This window comes from Rhagoletis pomonella, unplaced genomic scaffold (genome assembly GCF_013731165.1).
Source record: "Rhagoletis pomonella isolate Grant_MI unplaced genomic scaffold, Rhpom_1.0 Rhpom_scaffold_00005, whole genome shotgun sequence".
NCBI lineage: Eukaryota > Metazoa > Arthropoda > Insecta > Diptera > Tephritidae > Rhagoletis > Rhagoletis pomonella.
This window is the reverse complement of record NW_023458559.1, coordinates 41,794,427-41,814,862: the sequence shown is the minus strand read 5'-3', so window position 1 is coordinate 41,814,862 and position 20,436 is coordinate 41,794,427. Positions and strand designations below refer to the sequence as shown.

At 37.2% G+C, this 20,436-nt stretch overlaps 1 protein-coding gene across 1 annotated transcript; it reads left to right on the top strand.

Moving 5' to 3' along the window:
* The first annotated feature begins 2,622 nt into the window (after window positions 1–2,622).
* Window positions 2,623–4,088, top strand: LOC118740110. Its single transcript, XM_036471604.1, has 4 exons — window positions 2,623–2,742; window positions 3,380–3,499; window positions 3,576–3,817; window positions 3,941–4,088. The coding sequence occupies exons 1-4, from the start codon at window positions 2,623–2,625 to the stop codon at window positions 4,086–4,088; spliced, it is 630 nt and encodes a 209-aa protein (XP_036327497.1).
* The last annotated feature ends 16,348 nt before the right edge of the window (window positions 4,089–20,436 follow it).

Sequence of the window (20,436 nt, the reverse complement as noted above, 5' to 3'; positions counted from 1 at the left end):
CGCGTCCATATAAAATATACAGACATTTTTAAAAAGCTTCTTTCGCGGGATAGGTTTTAGTGGTGAATGAATTAGACAGTTTCGTTCTGAGCTTCTCTCGTGGGATATGCTTTGTTCGTGACTGAATTGCATGTTTCTTTCTGAGCTTTTACTCTCTTAGCGTCCGCATAAAATCTATAGACATTTTTAGAAAGCTTCCCTCGTAAAATACGTTTTGATCGTAACTGAATAACGCTAGGCGCACATTGGATCCGATAGGCCGACCGATTTCGGCCGAACAATTTGACCGTCCGAACTGATGCGCACACTTAACCAGATTATTTGCCGACCGTATTTGTAAGCACAAATCTAGTTTTCATTTAAATTTTGTAAGCGGTGAAATATTTTGATAAATTTTAATTGGCATACTCTAAACATGTGATTTTATTGGTAATTTTTTTGTTTTGCACCCAATAAGTTAATTTTTCGCAGTCCATTTTGGTACTTTTCACCTGACATCGGTCGCGAAGAACAAACATGTTTGAATTTATCGTCACTGACGGACGTCAACGGGCGATGTCGGTTCGGTTATCGGTTTTTGTGTGAGAGCGCCCATATAATCACAAGGGTTTATTCATATCGCCCGCATATAGCCGGTATCGGCCGAGCACAATTCGGCCAATGCAGGCTGCAGTGTGCGCGTAGCGTTAGACTGTTTTCTTTCTGCGCGTCAAGCTGGGCAGAGGGCACTTATCTACAACCATGAGCTTGCTAGCAGGCCATATTGCCATCGGAAGCGGCGCGTAGAAAAGAAGAAGGGCCAGAAATAAGCAGTTTACAAACTTCAGCCTATCCCAACCTAAACTAATGCCAATGTATTATTTCATCGGTTTTGAATGCCGAAAATTCTCCCTCTTCTCCCACTTTGCTTCCATTTTCTTGAAATCTAAGAAATTATGGCTCGCTGGGTTTAAGCATATGCGATTCTTCACACATTTGTAGATTAAGACAAAACTCAGTTCTAAATACATCTGAAAGCGCTTTGCGTTTGCATCTAAATTGCAGTTGAAATGAAGTGGAGTAGGAGACATGAGCCCACTGATTAGCTAAGATATACACTACTAACACAATAAAGGGTGCCACCCAGCGACTCGAATAAAAATCTTTAACTTGAACAGCAGAGCTTTCTAATTCATGATACCTACTTTATGCTATAAGTTTTTTATGTTTTTTTTTCGAAGAAAGCTTTACACCGATAAAAAATCGAGAATTACAAAAAGCTTTCAGCAGCGAAAACCTTCAAAGCCCTGACAATGCCTTCTCGCTGAGAAACGAAAAGCTCTGCATTATTCTTGCATCCAATTTCTTATTTCTTAAAATTTCTTAAACAAAAATGTTTGCTCACATTTCTCGTCAGAAATTTATGCTCAGTTTTTAAATATCTAAAAGGCATGTATGTCCAGTCCTTAAAATTTATTTCAAAATATATGATAATTTTTTAAATGACCAAAAATGTATGCTGAAAACTTTACGGGATAACAAAAATGTATGCTCAATTTTTAGATGACCAACAATTTCTACCTTTTTAATTAACAAAATATTATTTCCTGGTTTTAAGACGATCAGAAATTTAGTCTAGTTTTAAAAATTCCAACATGTATGCCCAGCCGGTCCAAACATTTATGTACTGTACTCTTATGGCCAAAAATTTATTTCCTTTCTTATAATGACCAACAAAATTTATAAAGTATCAAAAATGTCGTTTTTCAAGTTTTATAGCCCTAAACTTTATGTCTCTTTTTAAATGATTAAGAATTAAGGTCAGTTTTTAAATGTATAAAAAACTGGTGTTAAATTTTTAAATAATTGAAGATTTAAAATTATTTTTTAAATAAAACACAATTGGGGACAGTTTTTTAGAGTTAGAGTGTGCCCAGTTACGAAATTACCAAACAAATTTTCCTAGTTTTTATGATCACCAAATATTTACGTCATGTTTTTGAAATTCCAGTTCTTAATAACCAGTTTTTTAATGACTAAAAATATCTGCCTACATTTTAAATGGCCAAAAAAGGATATCTATTTTTTAATGACTAAAAAAAGCTAACGAAATATAAAAAAGGTATGTTAAGTGTTTAAACAACAAAAAATTTATGTTCGGTTATTATTGCTAAAAATTTATGTCCTGTTTCGAAGTTACCAAAAAATTATTCAAAGGTTTCATGATCACCAAAAACGTTTGTCTTTTTTTTTGAATTTCCAGTTTTAAATGGCCAGTTTTTAATGACCAAAAATTATGTCTATTTTTTTATGACAAAAAAAGAGTTTATGGAGTATGGTCAGTTAAAAAAAAAAACACATTTATTTTCAGTTTTTAAATTTCCAGAAATGTATGCCCCTTTTTTAGGCGACATAAAATGTCCAAATTATTAATTACCAAAAGTTCATGTCCATTTTGTAAATTAACAAAAATGTATTATTCCAGTTTATGTGTTTAGGCATTCATTCCCTTTTTGCCACCCTGTATATTTGAAATTGCTTTCGCTCCGTACAAATTGCACTGATTGCACTAAACAGAATTCTGCATTGCAGTTGCAAACTAACATTCCACAATACAATACCACAAAATTCGTTAACCAAAACATGCATTTATATGGTGGAAAAGAAATTCAAAACGGTCTATTTGTTATGTGCCTGGTGACAATTTGTCTCAAAAAGCTAGCACATAGCATAGTGGCATTCCCCAGAGGCGGTTCACAGGGCGTAAGTGACTATTTTGAAACAAAACAACTGGCATAAATGTGATTGCCTTATTTCGTTAATTAACACCCATGATTCAATAATACAAGGTTCGATAAACTGACAGTTGTCTCTCTCGCACCGCTCCCTTAGCAGTGGCACCGTGTTGCTTCTTTGCAAATTTACATGGAAACAGTGTAGCTTTGGTGTGAAATAAAAGTAAAGCTTTTGTGCAATATGTTTATTTGTATATGCATATGAAGCATATTTAACTGATGAAAACATAAGTATTGGATGTTTACATCAATCTCATAGTAGTCTTATTTTAATTTTGAGTCATTTTGCAGTTTTTATACGGCTAAATAACATATAAATTACGTAATTCACGTAGATATATCAATATTACGTTCAACATTTCGTTTAAAATACCAGATTTCCTGCAAATACATTAGAATTTACGGAAGGAATTTCACTACTAATTGCCTACTTTGCGTACTTTTCTACTACCATTTTCGAAACAAGGGATTGCATTCTTGCCCTTTCTCTGTCCTTCGTAAATGCAACCTTTTGTAAGGGAGTGTCAAACCGCAGCTGTCAATAATTATCTAACCTTGTATTATTGAATCATGATTAACACCTTGGCTTTCACCAAAATTTTTAGTACTTGGCTGCAGTGGCAATGCCGCTCGATCTGCCCAATCGCAATGTATACATGGCTTTTAATTTTGAAGCGAATTATGGTTTTCCAGCAAATGATTCCTACTACTACTGGATTGATCGGGTAAAAACTTTGTTCACAAAGAAGAAGGGAATATGTTTTAAAATTTCTGCAACTTCTTTCGTCCCACACCTACTAGTGGAACATAGATGAAGAATTCGTGGGCATTGGCAACGATGTGATACCATTGGCTAGTCGCCGTCGTCGAAGCTTTGCCCAATTGTACACACGCAACGCATTCTATCACAGCATTGTTGGTTATCTGGAGCATTACGAAATGAATGGCACGGCCTGTCTGTTGAGGACAATTTGCGATGTGTCCGCTTCCAATTTGGATGAGCATAATGGAGTACTCGGCAGCATTTTCAAAATTCTATTTATGTGAGTTTATGTGTGTGTGTTGCTGGTGATAAGGAGACAAGTTTCTATTGTTTTTCGCCCGTATGATTACTCATTTGGGGCGCATTTTATTTGTGTTCTTGTTTTTGTAATTTTTTTTAATAGGCCTACGACATCTGCCCTCGAAAGTGAACACCAACTCCAACATATGGATATTTATGCGGCAGAGGTACATGGACATAATGGTGAATGTGCGCAATTTAGTCATTGGTGTCCACGGGGGCTACTTGAGCTGATATCCGAATGGTTTTGACTGAGATTGCATGAGGCATGAGGCTATTGAACTAACTAGGAGAATAATGCAAATGTCGTTGAATGCTTAAATTATGTGTTGGGTAATCTTTTGTAATTTCTGTTTTTTTTTTCTTTGTTAAAATAATGAAAACCTTTTCTGGAGGGCAAAGAACTTAAAGGATGTAATAAATTTGGCAATGGCGATAACTAAAGAAATACATTGTGAAGGCAAAGTTGTGAGTAAATTTTAATAAAGAGAAAAAATTACATACAGTTCCTTTTAAACACGAAAATCCTTTGGTTATACTCTGGCGTTTCCAGCTGTCCCCAACAATGCTTAGATTTGCCAGCACCATATTTTGAAGACCTTGGAAAAGCGCAGCCCGTTTCGCAACTACCCTACCCTGCATGGAGGACATTCGGCTGCCTTTTGTAACTTTCCCTTCATATCTGAATCATTGATCGATGTGTCCCGGATCCTTCTCCACCCACATCCCATCTAAGAGGTTTAGCGCAACGATCCTACGGTGAACCTAATCACGGATGAGTCAATGTTGGGTGGTAGAGCCAGAGGGGTTGTTCTTTCACGAATGCTCCATAAACCTTAACTTAAGGCTTCCTAGTTGCTTCAGACTATTTCAAGCAGTTGACGCCCTTATCAAAGAGTTTGCTCACTTACTGCTCACTCGTGTGACGTTGTTCGAAGTGTTTGTTTACTCTGATAGTTCAGGGCTTTGGGTTCAATGATATTGCTGTCGAAACCGGTGATGGAATGTCTGACTTTTGTCTTGGTCGCATTTGACTACTTCAAAATGGAATTGATGTGTACACCGAGACACCATCGACAAAGCAGTTGGATGGCCGACGAGCTAGGAAACGGACCACCTCGATTTCGCTTCTTCTTTGAACAATCCGAACAAATAAGCTTTAACCCTTTTAACATTACAGGGCCCTTCTGGCCTTCGGTGGGCTGTTAGTACTGGAAGAAGATTTTTAAGCTCACCAAGAGCCAGCTCCCGACTCTTGCGTCCTCGTTCGCGTACTCTGGGCTACTCGAACAACCCATGTGCTAGATGCGGAACCCAATTCGAGGAGAGCCTTGGGTCGCTGCTGAAAGAGGGGGAGTTTCGATGGGGCCACTACGACGTATTCGGTTTAAAGGCTCACCAGTAGCTGCAGCTGCGAGCAGGCGTATGTCATGGAACAAGCTGCTCGCTATATAAACGTGTATTCGGTTGATGAAACTACCCCCTCCCAGAAATGGGTTATACACTGGGTTTGGAACCAGTCTCGTAAAACCGCTTCGGGTGAAAAGTAAAAATAAAACCTCCTATGAGACACATTCCACAGCTTTTGATGACGACCACGGCAAACGTTTAGAGACTACGCATTGAGGGCATGCACCTCGAATGTCCGGACACTTAATGGGGTAGGTGCCCCTGCCGGGCTGGTTCTTGTCCTCGTAAGGACAAAACCTGACGTCAACGCCATCTAATAAATGCGTTGGACGAGGAAAGGCAAAAATGTGTGAGGCCTTGCGACGTCTCTTAGAGCTGCCATGTAAAGGAGCATAAATTCGTTGTTGGATTTGTGGTGGGAGAGAAACTTCATCGCCGAGTACTGTCGTTCACCCCGGTGGACGGGTTTCTAGCATCAATCAGCATCAAACTGAGGTTCTTCAACATGTCGGACATTTGCGCCCAAGTTCCGACGAAAGAGAACCACGAAGCATCCAAGGATCTCTTTTAAGAGCTCAATACCAGTAAGGGCAAGGAAGGGATATTTGGCCACATTGGCGGAAAATTCAGCCTCCAAAACGAAGCGTCCGATAATGGACTGAGGCTAATCGACTTTGCCATGAACCGAAATATGGTTTTATGCAATACTATATTCCAACATAAAAATATGCATCAAGCTACGTGGATGTCTTCAGATCGAAAAACTAGAAACCAAATCGATCATATTGTGATAGGGCGAACTCCTGAAAGAACAACAATGGCGACCTAGTGACCGATGTCCAGAACGTACTTAAATTATGGAAATAACACTTTTCTAAACTACTTAATGGTAGCAGCACGGAAAGTGGTGAAGAACACGAACCCGAAACACCAGTCGATGACGCTGGAGTCAATGTTACACCGCCTACTTAAGGTGAAGTACGAATAGCAACTACGCGGCTGAATAAACAACCAAGCTGCTGAATCTGCCAGCCTTCTTAGCATAGATTACATGGCCTTATAGAGCGTATTGTAGGAAAGACTGAAGGCCACCTTCATTCGCTGGAAGAGGATGAGGAAAACTTCTTCTGCGTTGATTGCTCGACAGGCAGCCAATTTGTTGGCAAATTGCTTCGAATGCAAAAACATTTCATACAATCTGTCAAAGAATATCGATCCTAAACTATTTCGTGGGTGGGTTTTTGGCAATTCTCTACAATATTTAATAAAAATCTTATTTATGTCATGGGTCTTAGTACTTTTTGCCTTTGCGTTCATATTGTAATTCACATTAGTTCCACTCACTTCAAGTTCGCAAGCTTAAAAACTGTTCTCCAAAAGTCTCACGGTCATCCAGTAATAAGAGGAGTTTCAGAATTCTAAGAGCCAACGCAGTGATGCATTTTACTCTAACCACTCTCTTGTGTCCTTTGACAGCCTACATCTGTATAAGCTAGCGTGTACCTTTGGCCTCCCGGTGTGTGTGAAATGTAGTGAACTTAATGCCAATTGTCCCGTGCTGACAACCGCTGACAAGCGCATTCCGCTCAAAAGTTTTCACTCTAAAGGAATATACTATCGTATATACATATAGGTACGAGGATATAAGAATGCACTAAACAAATTGCGTCCGCAGCTATTCAAACAAGCTGATGAGTGCTTTATTTTATTTTTTTTCTTGTGTTTTCTACAGCTCTGGGCTAAATTCAAACAAAGCAGGCAATGATGCCACAATTTTCTGAAGCTGTGCGCGGTCTGTCGAAAATGATTTAATTTTTTAACTTCTGTTTTCTCACAAAACGTTCATAAAAACTAAGTATGTACATACATAAATATGTACCCCTTTGCCAGCAGTGCCCTATTTTGGCGTCTTTGGTATGGCCTCTACTCACTGATTCGGTCTTATTGTTCGCGCGTACGTCTTTCAATCACAAAGCAGCGTACTCACACACACACTCACTCACAGGCAAATAAATGCACACTCTTTCCTTTTATATTCCCTTAAACAAATTCATTATGTCAGCTCCAATCCTCAAGCCTTCAACTTGCATCTTCATCTCAGAGTGAACTCGGCTGCATTGCAACGCTCCGCAGGATGACTTGCTAGTTGTGTGTGTGTGTGTGTGTGTGTGTTACGTGTTTACTTTGTTCTGTGGTTTGCACTGGACAACTACTAAACCTTTTAAGAGTTGAAATTTGTTTTATCAGTGCTCGCATTTATGCCTTCCTTCTTTCTTTGGCTTGGCTTGGTTTGGTTTTGGCAGTTCGTTGATCGTCTCTTCCTGTGCTCCTTTTATTAAGTTTTATAAAAGTTTTTTGTTTCCCTTTTTTGTTTTTTGTTCTATTTTTTTTTTAGTCGTGTGCGCCAGCCTTTGTTCAATTTTTATTATTCGGTGATTTACTTTAAAGCCTTGCCCTTTGTTCCAACAAAAATGCAAACAAAGAGTCGGTTATGGGTATTCTTTGATTATTTTCTTAACTCCTTTTTGTGAATTCTTCTATTCTGTTGGTTCTTCCATTTGACTGGCATGTTTTATTTAAGTGATTTGATTTGTTTCCTTAAAGAAATCTCAGTGTTTTAGCGCGCTTTATTCACTTATGCCGTCTATAATACCCGATTATTGTTCGAGTAGAAATGGTGATAAAAAATACGCCCCCTTTGACTCTTAAAAAGAAGGCGACTGGGACAGGAAGTTGGTGAGGAGATTTTATGGAGAATAAAAATGTTTTAAAAGTTATGTATGTGGGTATATGTATTTTTACCAGTATCCATGTTAGAGAACTCGAAACCCTTCTTTCACAGCAAACTGGGAGTTGTACAATTTTTTCGTGATCAAAATTTCTATCGAAACCATAGAATATATGAAGATATGAATAGTGTTCAATTCAGAAAAGACTCAGTAGTAATACTAGAGTAACTAAACAAATTATAACTCAGGTTAGTCTACCGTGTAAAATATACTTTTAAAGACAAGTCTTTAACAAGATTTCTGTCGAAGACTTTATGTCGAAATATGACTGAAATATGAAAGAATAATGAGACTTTCTAGCTATTAAAATCTCTTCAAAAACAGCCTTAAAGATTTCAAAGATCCAACTATTCAGTTCATTTCAAAAGTTCCAGTATTGCCAGTTAAAAATTTTCTAACAAAATAGAATAAAGCCCATAAAAATTCAAGTTTTTTAAGCTCTGGGCGGGATAAAATTACGAGCTAAGGTCGCTAAACTAAACTCTGGTTGGCTACCAAATATCGGCTTAAAAAATTTCAACTTTGAGAGCTTTTGATCTATGTACATATGTACATAAGAACTTTGTCAGACAGTTTGGTAGAAAGTTTTTTTTAAAATTAGATTTATTTTAAAACCAACTGATCGTCTCTGAAAAACATCTACTTGGTCGACTCAGGTCGAGCCACGCAATGAGCGATAAAGCGGCGAGCTGCTGAGCGGCTTATAATTAAAACATATGAAATACTATTGAAGTGGTCACACAATGAGCGGCATTTCTGAAAGGTTGGGCGGCGCCGCTCATTTCATGGCCTCGACCTAATCGCAACGCCAATCGTTGCTTCCTTTCCTACATATCGTATATAAAAAGTATCTAACTCTTTCATTATCTTTATTCTGAGGTTTTAACAGACTCTATTCAAACGATACTCTTCTGAGAAAGAGCCAGAGGTAGCGTGGGATCTCCACAAAAACCTTGACCTAAACAGATGGCCAATTACAGGCCTTACAGATGTTCTAGTGGTAAGTTTTTCTACAGAGCATGCAATTTTAATGATCTCTCCAGGGATACAAATCTTAGTATTTTTTCTGTTTTTATATACCTAGAAGGCAAAAGATAAGATCACGAGAAACTCCTCCTTTGTAGTGGAACCAACCGTTCGTGAGATAGCTTACTAGGTTATGTTAAATAGGTGGTAGCCCTAGTACGCGCCGAATTAGAAAATTATTATGTTATCCATTGTGTTACCACTTAGTCGATTATTCCTGGAACGGTAACAATAGGTAGTCCCTGTAAAGTTATAAAAAGCGCTGGGTGCTAAAAACGGACTTCCTCAGGTAGCCACTGTTCTTTCCAGAGAGTTTCTTGGGAACGTTGTAGAAAAGCGACCCGAGCTGTTTAAACATTAATTAGTCGAATGTTGGGTAGCTAAAATAAGTCCACCTCGTCGTCCTCCAAACAGCTGCTGCAGTAGAGAGCCGTGACAACAATTAGTCACACCGCATGCGTTCCCAAAGGACAGTGGTTAGTCAGGACACTTGTCAAAAGCGCGAGTGAGCGCTTAGCTAGCTGCAGAATTTCCTGTGACCGTCCGTGGTCGACCATCGGCCAGAAGGACTTTGCAACTCATGCATGTACAGGTTTTCGATCGCCGCACTCTGAGACGACTGCGAGCCCATCTCCCCATGAGTAGTCCACAAGTTGCCGAAGGCACTCGTAAGCTCTCCCATGAACGAATAGGGCTTGGCAGCTGTTGCCTTAAAAACGCTGCAGAAATCAGGCAGCCTAGAAAGCACATTTACGGAGAATTCCTGACAAATTACACCTCCACCCATTCTGCCGTTAAACTTCGATCCATCCGCGAAGATCTTGACTGGTTTTCTAACCTAGAGGCTGCTGCTCTCCTATTCACGCCTTAAAGTGGTCCACAACGCAACGTTGATTCCAAAAGCGGTCATTTGCACGCGCTTTAGCTTCTTAACTGGAGTAGAATTTGCTAGAGTTGTCACGTCGTCAGCGTAGGCAGAAAATCAGCATCTTCTCCTTTCCAGCGCCTCCAGGACGCCCCAGAGAAAGGGTGAGAGGATGTCTGCCTACGGGCTGCCGTTACTCACTCTATACTGAATAGAGCCACTACCCCACTTCCCTGCCGCAGTTATATCGTTAAGCATGCGGGATATAAGACCTACTAAGTTGATCTGTACTCCGAGCTTAGCCAGAGCTTTGACTGTTTTCCTATAACATAGTCAGATATGAAATTTGGAGTCATGTCTTAAGAAGGATGGACATTACTTAGAGTTTCCTAGATTGGTATACTCAGCGAGGCGACTTCACATCTTATTTGGCCTTATATAGACCAGGGAAAAATTATAAATTTTAACCGACCTAGCTTCCAAGGATATTCGTAACTTTGTTGAGAAATTCTACAGGCATTTTTGGTAATCAGTCACAGCTAGAATTTAGGTACACCCGAATTTCAACATAAATCATAAGGCCCGCCGAAATTGCCACTGTTGTAGGCGAGTGATTGGAAGCACCTAAAAATGCAGCGGTTTCGTTCGGCTGCGGCAAAAACCATAGATTCCTTCGTTTGTACGACAACTCAAAGGAGCACGCCACAAACTGGTAGCAGTTGCAATCATATTTAAAATAATTTGTATTTCTCAGTGCAGATAACTAATTTTTGGTCAAATCTCTTTTCATTATTTACTCAAATTAATTTTTTATTCACCCAAATCTCTATATCTTCTCCCAATTTCCCACTTAGTATTTGCTTTAGCCACATCATCCTTATCGTTTATATTTCTGCTTGAATGCCATCATCATACTTCATTAATATTGAGAGCATATTTTTTCTGTCATATTAACCAGCCAATTTAAATATTTGATAAGCCGATTTAATACAATTCATGACCCGTATTTACACTACTCTACTACTTTTCTGTACTCTCTTACGCAAGCAAATAGCACACAACTAGTTATCCTTCAAGTGAAAAAGTTATGATTATAATAAAAATTTCGCCTGCAAATACGTATATGTATATATATGTAGGTACATACATACATATAATATGAACTTCTACTCTTCCATCTCTCCTTGCTTCAGCTCTTCGCGTTGAACTGCTTTTTGAGTGCCATCAATCATCTGCCGCTTAACGTGGTGTGGTTACTTTACTTCCACATTTTATTCACACACCCATACTGCTATGTATTTATGTGACGGTGACTTTTATGAGCTTCCGCTTATGCTTGCTCGCTAGTGTGGTTGCTTCCTTAACTGTTTTACTTCCGGTTTATCCTTTTCGTTTTGTGTGAGAAAAAATAAAAAGGAAAAGGGAAAAATCTTAGTCTTTCTTTTGATGATATAAATTTTGCGCCAGTTAATGTCATCAGAGCGGTGAAAAATTTGGCAATCCATCAAAGCCACTCACCCATTCATCCGCTCATCCATTCAGTTAGCCATGGCGGATAAGTCAAATAATCTCAGTGATGAAGTGAAATATTCATAGATGACTTTTTTCGTCATGTGATATTTTCTCACCGCTTGGTTAAACAAAAGTTAAACTAGTTTAGTAAGTTTTCATATTTCGAAGTAGTAGAGGGTATTAAGAGGGAAATCATATAACAATGTTTATGACAAGATATGTACATATGTAGTGAAATACATAAGTATTTTAAAATTTAAAATATTGCTATTATTTTTTTTTTAAGGAAAAAATGTTTTTATGGAGGAAAAGCACTTGAATGTTTTACAGTAATTAAAAGACTGGTTATAATTTCTTGACAGTTTAAAAACTGGCAGTTTTTAGTAAATAATTTTTAGTAATGGTAAAAGTGTACATAAAAATGTGACATTAATTTTTGGTCACATAAAGTCTGGACATATTTTTGAGTAACTCAAAACCTGGGTATACTTTCTTTATTTAAAAAGTCATTTCAAAACTGGGCATATTTTTTAGTAGTTTGAAGGCTAAACATAATTTCTGAAAAACTTAAAAACTGGGCATAAATTTGTGTTAATTATAAAACTGAACATAAGTTTCAAAAATGAGCATAAAAATTGGACATTAGTTGTTGGTCAACTAAAAACTGGACACATTTTTTAACAATTTAAGAACTGAACATTATGCTTTGTTCATTTGCAAACTGGACTTAATTTTTTTTTATTAGAAAAACTTGGGATTAATTTTTGGTCATTAAAGACTGGACACATTTTTTGGTAATATAGGAACTAAACATAATATTTTGGTAATTTAAAAACGGCACATAATTTTTTAAAATTTGAAAATCTAGGCATAAATTTATGATAAGTAATCATAAGACTAAACATAAATTTTTAGTCAGTTCAAAAGTGAACATAAAAACTAATTTAAATGGAGTCGCTCGTTCACACGTTCACCTTCCTCGGTTCCATTTCCGATTTCTTCAATTGCCCGTAACTAAAATTCACTTTTCAAGTTTTTATCCACATCTTCCATGTCAACTTTAAATGTTCATTTTTTGTACTTAATTTTGAAATTATTAAAAAGTTTTGCGCAGTTTTAAGTGACCAGAAATTTATATGCATTTTTTTTAGCCAAAAATAAAATATAACAGATTTTATAATTCCAGTTGAAAAACAGTACCGTTTTTTTTTTGGTATGGGGAGTGATGCAGTCTACATAAGTGGACTACTCGGCCGTCTATCATAGTAGCACAATGCCACCAAGTGCATTTTAAAATTTTCAGGCAATAGTCTCATGCGATTATCAATTATATTTTTTGCTGTTTGTGTGAATTATTTTATTTTTATGAGTATTTTTCTTTTAATCAAAATATGTTGAAATAAAATTGAGAAATAAAATAATAATATTTTGCAGGAACAGTAAACATCTACTTAGTTGAAGACATTTCAGCAGCCATTTACAAGCTTTACGACCATGCAAGCAATTTTCCCGCAATTATTTTTAATTTCCTCACGCTATTTGCACCATTAACATTGGCAGCTTTTAAAATTAAACTGACATTATTTTATAAATGAAATCACACCAGCCATCTAATGCACCTGGCAGTCAATCCTGCTAGCATAAACTCATTGCTCCGGTGCATATGCGCCCACATCTTATCACAATCTAATTTTACTTAAATACATACAAACACTTGCAAGCTCCGCCTGGTAATTGTATGCCGTTAAGCACAATTCCGGGGCAGCTTTTTATAGCGCAAACAAACACAAAAAGTAAACAAATACATTGTAAATAAACAAAGCAGGCGAAAATCGCCAAACGAAGCATGAACCACAACAAATGGCAGCGACTCACCTCTTCCGGCTGTCCAAGAAGACAATAAAGCGCCACATTGGCCCCCACGCAAATGCAAATATGTATGTATTGCAAAAGCGCTAAACAAGTTCGACTCTTTGTTGTTGCTGCTGTTGTTTCTAAGCGCTCGCATACACACGTACATATGTACACACGTACAGAATATGACACCGAAGTTGTCATCACTCCAAAATGCTCCAACGCCCAACTTTAGTGCCACACACCAACACACAACATTTACCATTCACTCACTTTTCATTACTTTACATTATCCATCAGCACATATCCTGTTGGTGCACAGGTGCAGTTACCTTAACGCTGATTGCTGACATTAGGAGCATACTTTCACATCCTGTCAAGCTATCTATCCTGTGAGTGAGTTGGGCAACGTCACTTTGATATGTTTGTACTATGTTGGCGGTTGAAACGCCACAAGGTATGCCATGTATGTATGTAGTCATTACGACAAACACTTGCAGTGTATGCATTTTGTGTTGTACGCGCAAGTGTTGAATAATGTTTGAGAAAAACTTTTAATTGTCAATTGTTGTTAGGTGTTAAAGTGCTAATAGGCACCACCACTTCCATGTGTGGCTGTGTGCATACAATAATGTAAAGGTGTGTGTGTGTGTGTGTGTGTGTACACTAACACCTTAGCAACAATAAACAAAAGTTTACTTTTACAAAGTTAAGTGGTTTAAAAGTTTTGAAAAAAAATTAGATGTGGTTTACAGGGAGGGAACTCGAAGCTGGTTTGAGAAAAAAATGCTATGCGGTGCAAGTAAAAATATTTATTGTAAATTGAAATAAATATTTTGGAACGAATTTTCAACGTACCCGGTTTGCTTTGGAGACAAAGGAAAGATTATTGCTCAAATAGAAGAAAATTTTTTCCTGAGGACTTACTTATTTTTCTTCTTTATCACTATATCCGTAAAAGCCAAAAGGAATTTTCAACGCATAGGAATCCTGCCTGTCATTGCACAGCATTAGTTGTGGTGAACGGCCTTAGAGAAATACGCAAATAGGGAAACACTTGGAAAGGTACAAAGGGTGACATGTGTGCTCATCACAGAAACGTTTTTCGTAACCCAAAACGAGGCTCTCGAAAGGCTGTTCAAACGCTTTGTCAACATGAAAGAGCTCAAGTTTTGGTCACACGAAAATACTAGACATTTAAGTTTCCAGACTACACAACACCGACCTCCAGTTTGGTAAATGGATTTAACGCACAAATGTCCTCAAGAAACGAATGGGAAGAAGATACAATATTTGAAGCTTACTCTCGTTCTATTACATATGACTCCTACGACTCTAAGCTGGATCAGACTGTAGGAAGTGTATACTAAATTGGATTATACTTTCGATTGCTAGATCTCTGCAGTGTGTCTCAAGCTTTTGCGGAATCCGCTCTGTCACTGATTAAGGCTAATCTTAATCATTTCGGTAGACAGTCAAGGCGCTATTACATACTTATTTAGCACTTTCCTGGCATGGAAGTGCCCAATAAGGGTTATATGGGATCACGGACCCAGAGATATACCCGGTAATCGTGGGGCTGAGCAGGTGGATTGGCCAGGAGTGGCACGTTAAACCCGTACCTTGTTGAGGTGGCAAACAGGAGATGGATTGCCGAACCAACAACGGGGATGGCACCCACATTCGACAAAGACAGGTTTAGCGAACTCATTTTGATGGCACGCCCTCTACTCACGAAGGTGATTCGAATAATCACTGGTCATTGCTTATTGGGAATATATGCAGAATAAATGGGCTTAATAAAAAGAAAATATGTACTTCTGTTTAAGGCTCTCGAAACGAAAAGGAAATCGAAAACGTCAATCACTTTCTCCATCAGAAACTGTCACCCAGTGCAGTCTCCAGTAACTGCTCACTCTTATAGAAATTGTCATCTGAGCAGATTGCGGTCTTGCAGCTCGTATTATCTTCTCCAGCACTAGTGGACAGAAATCACATGGTGTGAAGTCACCTTAGCCGAAAGATAAGGGTTGTTGCATGCAATTTATCAGCTCCTTTCCGTCGTACTTGAATAGCGCAGCTAATAGGCCGTTAGCTGCAGCAGATTTACTTAAGTCCCGGAAATGCTTTTAATACCTTGTGACAGTCGGCGGTGGAACATCGACTAGGTCGTACTCGAGTGGTGGCCGGTTTCATCTTCTCTGTTGGTTTTAGTGGCTTTAAACACATTTCGTCGAGAAGGCAAATAAAAGATGATCGGAAGAGCTCACGTGTAGAACAACCCGACAAATCCCAGCACAGCGTTATTCTTCTCTAGCGTCGGGTCATAAGCTAAATGAGCCAGAGTCTCGATTCGATACGTATTCCTTTTCATAGCAACTTTATTAGGCATCGAAAGGTCCTGCCCCTTATTGCCAGCTCTAAAATGAACATGCAAATGGGCCAATCCATGTCAAATCGACCAATGGTTGGAATCGACCATTTTATATTACGATGAATTTTGGTCAGAATTTTTTTTATCATATCGACCCCTCTGTGAAAAATTATCGTATGTGTGATTTTTTCGAAATTGACTTTTTGATGCGAATTTGTTCTACACCCCACAACGCATCTTCTTCTTGTTTAGCGCTATAAGCGGCTAAGCGGTTTTGACCCAGCTCAACAACACATTTTCTGGTAAAATATTGCAGCTGAAATCCCTGTAGTTACGCCAAAAATTTACTGTATATTTTATCGTATGTTACAATGCCATTTTATCGAAATTATCCTATCTGCCATAAAAACGTATTTTGTACCTAGTAAAAAAAAATTAATTAAGCAGATTAACAAAAAAAATGTAAAGTTGAAAAACGCTCTCCTGTAAAATTTGGTTTCTTACATTCTTGAAATTATGGTAAATTTCGCGCACAGCGGTCGACATTAAAAAAATTAAAATTTTTTCGAATTTGTGCAGAATCCTCAGCTTCACAGTTATCTGAAATTTTGCTAGTATTTCTCAAAAACTATAATAGATTGTGCTATAAAGAACAAATATATAAAAAAAAATCAAAAAATTCAAAATTTACAGAATTTCGAAATTAAAAAAAATCGTACAAGCAAAAACTATTTAGGCGTTTTTGGCTACATTTATGAATTTTGGAACTTTTAAAAATATTATTTCGCAAATTCTAAATAAAGTAATTTTAAACGTTCAATTTATTTTTAATTCTTTGCAATAAACTTTTTTTAAGTTCAAAAATTCATATCGAAACAACACTTTTTGAAAATTTTAGGATCTTGTAAGATCAGTTAGTGGTATAAAAAATTTGTATATATTTTTAGATTTTTTAAATTTTAAAATTATGGAATATTTTTTATTTTTCGATTTTTTTTAATACATTTTTTATAGGCCCAAATATCACCTTTGAAACGAGACTTGCGAATTCCGGGAAATAATTTTTAACTTTGAAAAAAAAAATTGTTTTTCTTTGCCAGAACTCATTATACGATACAAGTAAAAGAATAACGCTGACCAAAATTCATCCAAATCAAAAATGGACGATTTCAACTATAGGTCGGTTTGACATGGATTGACACAAATACATATATTTATGCATATACATACATACATATTAACTATAAAATTATGTGCTGTGTGTACATACTATATTAATAAATACATACAACAAACTATAATCTGCATATTATACGGCATAATCGCAATTCGCATTAACACGGACATGAGGCATACACACAAGTACATATTTTGTATATCTACATATTTACGTATACATACATATATTGTACTTATTTTATTGTTTGTTCAGTGTACATTTGCACAATAGTTATTCCACTTCATCAACTTACTATTTGATTAAGTTCATTATGGAATGCCATTTAATTGCGTATTTGCGTAAAGGGCCTACACTACTACATACGCCCATACAAAAGTATGTAGATATGTATGTATGTTCATAATACAGGCAAAAGACATTTAAACTCAATTATGCTTTCGACCCGATGGCACTTACTAATTGAATAATTGCAAGGAACAACGCTAGCTGAAAGGATAATGTACTTGTACAACAAAGTTAATGCGCCAAAGGATAATGGTGAGTTGGAAAACGAATGGCGTTGGAGAATTGGTGGAGAGCAGTGTGTGTGTGTGTGTTTGTATCAATAATTACATTTCGTTGAATGATTATGAAGCCGCAGCATTCAAATTGAGTGATTGCATACCAGCATTTATTGCATTAACGACGTATGTACGAGACGTATGAGACGTATGAGACGTACGAGACATATGTATGCAACATGAGTTAAGCATGTGCACATGCAAGTATGTATGTGTGTTACGGATAGCAGACAAATATGCATTTTGCGGTGAGTTGCAACTGTATTAAATGCAGCAAGAACACAAAAATGTCTACATTCAAACATACAAATATTAGTACTTTTCTGCTTCACTGCTTATCTGCATCGTGTAATTTCAGTTAATTTGTCATTTGTGGCATGTTTGATTTCACATACACACATAGATTCTTGTTATACTTACATGCAGCAAAGGTCTTAGAAATACATATATTTGCCCTTCTAAACAGATACTGTGCCATTGATGTGGCTGCCATACGCCACAAACGGCAAGAGGATCAGGTGTTGACACATGTCAGCTGGTCACTACCTACGACATACAAATTGGTTAGCTACTTAGTAGCAAGGCTAAGCATAGCCACACATGTTCAGCGCTGTGTAGACCCAATCTCAAGTCTCCTTGCCTCGCCACAATATGCTCCCGAGGGGCTCCAAGGCTCTTGCCTCCACTTCAGCTACAAGTATCTGATTACAAAGCAGCAGCTAAGAGTTTCATCTGTACGTACACATATTCTTCGCATATGCCACCATACGTGCCACAAATCTTCTTCATTGCTTCAATGCGCTGCTTTCTTCCAAATATTGCCAATCTTAATACACTCCTGCCATCCATGCTTCAACTACTCATATACTCATCTCCTTTAGATAAAATATTTTTTTTCCTTTGCCTCCTAGCTGCCATCTGTTGTTCTCGCACTGCTTTTTCTTGCTGCAAACCATCCAGCTACTTTAGTATACGCAACCGCCAACGCTCGTCTTCACAAGCATAGCGCACCATGGTACAACGCAGCTATGTACATATTTATGTATGTATGTAGCTGATCTGCTAGAGTGACGAAATGTAATCTAATCCTCGTCCTTGTGTTTGCATATGGCGACTGCCCACCAACCTACGAGTGGAGCTCATAAACTAAGCCATGTTTGCGATTGAGCTGCCTACAAGCGCACGTATGTGCATGCATACACACCTACAAGTATTTCATTTTCTTACATACAAACATTATGCCACATATCAACACATATGTAACCACATCCTTATCCGCATACATATTGCCCATACAAATGCTTGCATTGCATACCAGCTTGTCACCAGCACAAATTGCATCCAGTCCTCTTTCTATACACATACATATGTATATGTACTTGCATAGCTATTTTATATATACGCATGTTGCTCAAATGCATGCAGCGGTGTGTAGGCGTAGATATCCTTCAGCCTTGTTTCAATTATTCATAAGTATGCGCCGAAATATGTTGAACAATGTTAATTAGCTCTATGGCAACTGCAACTAATTAGAAATCAATTTGTTGTGCTCAATGAATTATTACATTTTAAACATTTTTATTCTGAAATGTGTTTGTGGTTGCAGGAAGTGGTTTTAACTAACATATTTCATAAATTTTTTAAACAACACCTGCCTATAAAGTATGTGCAGTTTGCTTCAAAAAGTAAATACATTGCACATATGTAACTTCGGGTGGCCCAAGAATGCATGTGAAAAAATAAAGTCGGAATTTTTATGCTCTCACCCCTAGGATTGTTCTATGCCGAAAAAAATATTTTCATACTTTTTTATTTTGAAATCAAAAAAAAATATTTAGAGGTCGCTCAAAGCGCCCAAGGTGGTCCATGTATCTTATATGGGAAAAAACAACTTTTCGTAGAAATGGTATAGAATTCTTAAAAATTCATTATTTTTCTATCAGAAAACCCTGATGCAGGAGATTCCCAATGTTTATTTAACTATTTTTTCATCGCAACTATAATTTATAGGTCCGGCAAACACCCACAAAAGCCCCGAAAAATGCGATGAGGAGACCAATAAACGTTAGTATTAAAAAATGGTTAAATAAAGAACTGGGTATTATTATTGAAAGTCTCCTAAAGAGAACCAGAGTTTTCCGATCGAAAAATATTGATTTTCAAGTTTTCTATACCATTTCTGTGAAAAGCTGTTTTTTTTCATACAAAAATACATGGAAAGCTTTGAGCGCTTTGAGCGACCTCTAAATATTTTTTGATTTCAAAAAAAAAAATAAGAGTATACTTTTTTCGATATAGAACAAGCCCTGGGCAGTCAGAGCATTACAATTCTATTATTTCTAGTACATTTCTTAGACCTTCGTAAAGTTCATTTGTACCATCAAATTTTTTTTTTTTCATAATTCAAGACCTTCAAAATGGCATTAGAAAATCATTTCTTATATAAAGTCATAATATAAATAAATAAAGCATTCTAAATATGCATCACATCGGACCATAAATATAGATAGCTCGACTCCTGCGCCACCTATTTGCACAATTTTTTTTTTTGTGGAGTTATTCTTTTTCATGTTTCATATAAATAACACAGGCCAACAAAAATGGAAAAAATTGGGGCGACAAATGTTAAAGCTATCTTTGACAGACTCGTTTGTGCCCGAGATTTTGGGAATAATATGCGTTTCAACTATGAGCCATGTCGAATTATAAACAGGGGATTTTCAAATATCTCGACACCTGCGCCACCTAGCGGACAAATTCCTCTTTCGCGTTGCTTTGTCATTAGGTCCTGGCCAAGTTTGAAGTTTCAAGTCACTAAGACATCGCCAAGTTGGTTTAAAAATGTATTGCACGATTTGGCCCAAACAAAACAGATATGTACATTAGACTGCTACACTCCCCATACAAAAACGAAAATCGGTACTGTTTTTCCATTGGAATTATAAAATCTATTATATTTTAAGACGTCCACCAAAATATTTCGAAAATATATTAAGATTTAAGCGAGCTGGAGCGATTTAAAAATACCT